At 41.6% G+C, this 6,476-nt stretch overlaps 1 protein-coding gene across 1 annotated transcript; it reads right to left on the bottom strand.

Annotated features, from left to right (window-relative positions):
- Positions 1-192: 192 nt before the first annotated feature.
- Positions 193-5,547, bottom strand: LOC105830451. The gene is made up of 2 exons (XM_036285859.1): positions 5,134-5,547; positions 193-2,532 (listed from the first exon to the last, which is right to left on the bottom strand). The coding sequence occupies exons 1-2, from the start codon at positions 5,545-5,547 to the stop codon at positions 193-195; spliced, it is 2,754 nt and encodes a 917-aa protein (XP_036141752.1).
- Positions 5,548-6,476: the final 929 nt, after the last annotated feature.

The following is a 6,476-nucleotide window of genomic DNA, read 5'->3' as shown; positions in this document are numbered from 1 at the left end:
CTCGTCAGTCGGACTATATATGGACAAAATGGGTTTCGAAATTAGCTTGTCTTTCAATAACTCAAATGCTTCGCTTTCTTTGGGACCGAATTAAAAAGTAGCATCTTTCTTAACTAAATCATACAAAGGTCCAGCAATTAAGGAAAAATCTTTCATAAACTTTCTAAAATAAGATGACAAGCCTAGGAAACTTTACACATCTCGGATACACGTAGGCGTTGGAAAGTTTTTTACTGCCGTTATTCCTGCCTCGTTCGGTTGTATGCTGTTCGAAATCACGTATCCTAGAAACTCTATCTTTTCATAGAAAAATTTACATTTGTTTTGCCGCAGCTCTAACTTATTTTCCACGAGAATCTTAAAAACACGTTCCAATATCTCTATATGTTCCTCAACAGTCTCGGTCGCTATCAAAAAGTCATCTATATATACTAAAACTAGACCAGCTCTAATTAACGGTTCAAAAATCTTGTTGACATATCGCTGAAATCGCGCCGATGCATTTTTAAGTCCAAACGGCATCTTTACGTACTCGAATTGACCAAACGCTGTAATGAAAGCCGTGTACTTTATGCTATCTTCGTGCACATTCACATGGTGAAATCCCTCCTTTAAGTCCAAAAATGTAAAATATTTTTTCCCTTCTAACGCCTCGATTTGCTCTTCAATCACCGGTAACGGGTAATTTTCTTGCGCCATAATTTTATTTAATGCACAAAAATCTATACATAGTCGCGTATTTCCGTCTTTCTTTCGCACTAATACGGTTCTCGACGCATACTCTGATACGCTAGGACGAATTATGCCTCTTTTTAGCAAATCATCTAATATTTCACGCAATTTACCTTTCTCGCCTACCGCTAGTCTACTGGGCGCGTGATGAAACGGTTGTTTATCTTTTATATTCAATTTTAATTCCGCTTTTATTTTCGGCTCCACAGGCCTCTCTGCTTGCAAATAATGATATTGAAAACTCTCTATGACTCGACACCTTACCGGGTACGACACATCTGGATTTATGTCTAACTTACCAATTTCATCGCTCACTAGCTCATTCACATCGATATTTAATATTTCGTTCGCCGCATCTTCAACTTCGCGTTCTCGTGATCGCTTGATTATCGTGAGGCCTAAGTTTTTTAACGCATCTCTGCCCAACAACACATCGCATTTCGTACGTTCCGGTACAACACGTAATGTCACGCTCTCCGCTATTGCATTCTCAACACAGATTTTCGCTTTTACAGTACCTTGAACTTCTAACGCAGATCCGTTTATGCCCTCGTAATGTTCGTTCTTTATTCGCGTTATCAAGCTTGGAGGAATAAATCTAGCCTTAATTAAGCTTACTGGACACGCCGTATCTAATTGTGAATCCGTAATAAATCTACACTCCAATTCGCTTGCACTTATTTGCACTTCCACCCGCCTACGGTATTCGTTATCATATTCACGCGGCACTATCACGTTAGAAATTTCTCCTTGCACTTCTTTCGGATTCGTCGCTGCCGTCGTCAAGGTCGTCGTCTGCTTCTTCTTCTTGCAGTCTCGCATCACGTGGTCCGTCGCTCCACACTCGTAGCAGGAATCTCGTTCTCTCTTCGTCTTGTCACACTCTCTCGCCATATGTCCTTCCTTGTTGCAGTTGTAACATCTGCTTACTCGTCGTTGCTCCACCTCTTTGGATTTTAATGGTGTTTTCTCCTCCACCTTGTCCCCTGGTTTTTCTCCATGACGTCCCAGCCGAATTTTATTCTCTGGTCGTAGCTTAATCTGCTTAAATGCTCTCAACAGATTCTCTTTCGTCTCGAAGCGATGCATGCGTGCTTGATTGCGAAGAGGAATCTCCGGAATTCCGTCGATAATGCAGTCGATAAGTTCGTCGTCGTCGACAGATAATCTGCTCGCCAATATCACCTTGTTATAATAGTACTCACTAAATGATTCGTCGCTACGCCATCTCCTCTTTTCAAATTTTCGTCTCAGCTTGATTCTCGCCGGACGATAGTCGAACATTTTTTCCATAAGATCAATCAACTCAGCCACCGGTATCTCTAAATTTTCCGGTTTTGCATGGAACCATTTCAGAGCTTTCTGTTTTAGTTTCATGCCGATTAAGATGCGTGTGCAATTATCATCTAAGTTATATGTGCCACGCACAAGTTCTAATTGCTTCCGCCAGTTGCCGAAAGTGTCCTCCGCTCCCGAGAATTCACTAAGCAGTTCCCCTAGAGCCGTAATGGCGGGACGCGGCATAGTAACAGCGCCAACAGCGCCAACTGCGCCATTGTTCCCGGGTATGGCTGCCGGCATGCTCCTTGCCGTTCTGCTCCTTTCTAGCCGCACTTCCTCAAGCTGTCGTCGCATCACCTCGTTTTCATGTCTTATCCGCTCTAGGTCTCTGGATAAACCGGCTACCAAGTTTCCGAGTGGATCACTCAGCTCTGCTGCTGCGTCGTCCTCGCGACTCTCCTCGTCTAGCCGTTGGTCTTCTTCGTTCTCTTCTGCTACTGTCTGCTTCGCATTGTCTTTCTAGGCACCACTCGGATCATATGTATACAGCCTCCTTAATAACGTAGCCTTGTCGCCTGTTTGCGGCAATTCCAGTCGCCGCAGCGTCGCTTTCAGTTGCGTTACCTTAAATCGCTCGTCGGCCATGACTGCACGACTTCCAGCGATACCGCGCGTAATTATTATCTCTCACAATATTCACTCGCGAACCTACAGTATTTGTCACTTTGACCGGTTGCCAGTCCGAAGGTCGAATCCCACTTCTGAATAAATGTGGTACTTTAAGGGGGTGTCACGTCACTTAACTTAATCGTAAGGGTCAGGATCATAAGAATGTGTTGACTCTTTCGCGACCGGCTTTATTCTGACTTCTCCTCTCTCCTCCCCGCTACACAGCGCCACCTCTCATACACGCGTGACACTCTTTACATCGAGTAGGTTTGTTCGTTCTTTTAATTACACAGAAAATACCTTTTTCAGTGATGATTGAATGACGTTGCTTCAACGCCCTGATCCGAGGACTATTCTCAATAGTTCGTCCAAAGGGGTTCCCCGTAGCTGCGTTCCCGTGATTTCGTCTCCAACGGAGAGCAAGATGGAGATGAATGCAATGAGAGGCGATAGAGCGAGATAGAAATTGTATGATTTCCGTGCCTGTGAATATCGCTTACGCTAATCTTCTTTGCGCTTCGCAGAATCGTGCGGAAGGTTTTCGACACATGATCGAGAGAAAAACCAAGAACTCGTGGCTATCGCCTTAATTTAGGATCGACACACACGAGTGGTAGCACATTATTTCACAAGATGACGAACCACGTTTCGTTTTCAATGCACTCAGATTGGCATGCAGACAGGTTAAGCCGCCGGGAAGGATCACAAAAGACGATGCTCAGTCAGCAACGCCTTAGCCGATTGAAAACGGAACATGTCGATCGCACCCGAAGTTACATAATAATCGCTTCAGACCATGCTTCGTTGCCGAAACAAGTCGAGACCAGACGAACGCATCCGATGACGTGTGCCGAGACAAAGAAAGAAGAATAATAGAAAAGGAAATAGGCGACGGTTCGTCACCCAGGCAGAAGGGTCGAGAAGATCTCTCTCTCTCTCTCTCTCTCTCTCTCTCTCTCTCTCTCTCTCTCTCTCTCTCTCTCTCTCTCTCTCGGTCTCTACCGTGATGGACGTGTCAAAGATCGCTCCGCAAATGCAGTTAATTTAAAGTGATTAAGAAGTAAAAGAAAATTATAAAAAGGTGTCGTGACTGTAAGAATACGCGTAAGGACCAAATAGGACCAAAATTTTCTAGCGAGAGTGCGTGGATCTATGCGGAAAATCAGTGTATTTTCCATGCGGGTCATACATGTCGCGACAGGTAGACATTTATAGTGACGTGTATATTAATTAAAGTTACGTACGTGAGTGGGCGCCCGTATCGATAGGATCGGCATCAGCCGATACCTACTAATATGGTCGATGAATATGCGGAATATAGATGTGCCGCATGTAAGAAGGAAATAAAAAGTCAGGTCGTGACATGTAAGTCATGTGTCAAACTTTTTTTCCATCCAAGATGTGCAAGTAAACATAAGGTGTATGACAGAAATCGAGAATATGTGTCTTGTCCTGGCCCATATGAGAAGTTCACAGTAGACAGTGAAAAAGATATAGATGTGAAAAAAACACCAATACAGACGGGAAGCGGAAGAGAAAGACTAAGTTCTACAGGATCGACAGGAAGTGGCGGAAGCAGAGCGATAGGAGTCAACGTGGGCATGGATACAAAAATTGATTGGCTAGTAAGAACTATGAGAGAGATGAAAGATGAAATGGCATGCAAACGAGAAATAAAAATGCTGATTAAGGAAACAGTGCAAGAGGAAATAAAAGCTATTAAACAAGAAATGGAAGACCTACGAAAAATAATACGAGGAGGAATGCAGGCGTCAGCGGAAAATGTGCGAGGCAGTTACAGTGAGGCAATGAAGAAAAAGAAGGAAAACATCATAATCATCAAACCGAAGACTCAGTAAGAAAGTGAGACCACTAAAAAAATAATAAAAGAAAAAGTTGATATTAAGAATATGCCAATGGGGATAACAAACCCAGTGAACACATTTTATAGCGGCAATATAACATGAAAGTTACAAGTAATTTAACATTGTTATTCTTGTGATATGTAGGTGCTATATGACATGGAAATAACCTGTTACGTAATATTTGTTATACGCAAGTGATATAGCTGTTGTACATCGTTTTGGCATTACAGTTATTCAACAAAAATTGTATAATTGTAACATTACACGTTCGTATCAATGTTATTACGGAACGATCCCAGTAAACACATTTTATAGCGGCAATATAACATGGAAGTTACATCCCAGAGAACATTATGACGTCTTAAAGACGTCTTATGACCCGATTTAAGACGTTTTTAAGACGTCTAAAAGACGTCTAATTTTTTTTATTTATGACGTTTTTGAGACGTCTTATATAAAAATTATTTTAGACATCCCTGGCGAAAAAATTTCTACAAAATTCTAAAAAACTACAAAAATTTACAAAAGGCCTTTCCTACCTCTCTCCCCTTTTGCCTCTTCTACCTTCTCCTCTCTCTCTCCCGACCTCTTCTCCTCTCTGTCTCTGCGCACCTCCTGCCACCAGTCTCCAGTATCTCCTCCCACTCCGTCCTCTCTTCTTCCCGGCCCTCTCCTCTTCTCTCGTCCTCGTTCCCTTTCCGCCTTTCTCCCACTTGTCACCGTTCAACCTCCTTTCTTCTTCCCCTTCACTTCCTCTTCGTTCTCCCTGTCCGCTTCTCCTCTTCTCTCCTTCCCTCTTTTCCTCCTCTTCCTGGTCCCATTTTCCTTCTTCCGTCTCCCACCTCTCCAGTCTCATCTCCAGACATCTCAATCTCTCCCTCACCTCCTTTAGCCCCTTTGACATTTCCACTCTAAGTTTCCTCAATTCTCTTCTAATCTCTTCCATTTCCCTCTCGACCACACTACTTTCCCTCACTCCATCCTCCTCCGTTTCCTTCATCTTCCGTTTTCTTCACCTTCCTCTTATACTTCGTCTCTACCTCTGTTTCCACCTTACTTGCTCTTTCTCACTGTTATGCGAACTTTCTTCGCGCCGGTTATCTTTCCTCTCGACGGACCACGTTGCCATGAGATTCCGCGTTCCCAAAGCCCGCTATCGTCTGCCGCCTCACTCCTGCCAACCCATCTTCAACCATCTTCTTCTACTGCGCCCTCTGTCCGCCTCGTTTCCTCCCTCATCTCCTGCCATCCAACTTTTTCCTTCCTCCTAGCGCCCTCTTTCTGACCTCTTCTTCCTATCCACTTGACTCCATATACTCTCTCATCTCCGAACTCCTCCAGAATTTTTTTTCATATTTTCTACCGCCGTTCTTCTGCTTCCCTCCAATCGCCCGACCACAACACGTCACCTTCTTTCTGAATTTCACTTCACTACTCTCTCTCACCTTTATCCTCCACTCCTATTCATCACTTCGGAGCCTCCAAAAATCGACTCTCACCGACGCCATTCCTCTCCCTTCTTATATAATTAATAATGTTACACTAATTTTATTATTAATTTAATGTTATAATAACATCCTGGCAAAAACAATTTCTATAAACATTAAAAAATATTTACTAATAGTAAAAATTTATAGAAGTTTTTAATGTTTTACATAAATATAAATTTTTTAAAATAATTTTCAAAAAAACAACTACAAATTACAATTTTATTAAATAAAAAATTTATTTCAAATAGAATTTTTTTAAATATACAATTTTATAAAAAATGGTACAAAAAATTAAAATTAAAAAATTTTTAAAATTTTAAATTTTATTAGTTAAAATATTTATTTATTCATATAATATTAAAATTATTTATAAACAATTATATTTAAGGTACTGAAATTATATTGATTTATTTATTGTTTGATATAAATATTTTTTTGT

Source organism: Monomorium pharaonis, chromosome 4, assembly GCF_013373865.1.
Source record: "Monomorium pharaonis isolate MP-MQ-018 chromosome 4, ASM1337386v2, whole genome shotgun sequence".
Classification (NCBI taxonomy): Eukaryota; Metazoa; Arthropoda; class Insecta; order Hymenoptera; family Formicidae; genus Monomorium; species Monomorium pharaonis.
The sequence above is the reverse complement of the archived record's forward strand: the minus strand, read 5'-3'. Positions and strand labels throughout refer to the sequence as shown.

Bases quoted from the DNA above. Each gene is read 5' to 3' on its own strand.
- LOC105830451 (XM_036285859.1), bottom strand. From the start codon at position 5,547: ATGAAGGAAACGGAGGAGGATGGAGTGAGGGAAAGTAGTGTGGTCGAG. The intron at 2,533-5,133 runs GTCGGGAGAGAG...AGTGGTGCCTAG, and splicing joins AGAGACAGAGAGGAGAAGAG to AAAGACAATGCGAAGCAGAC.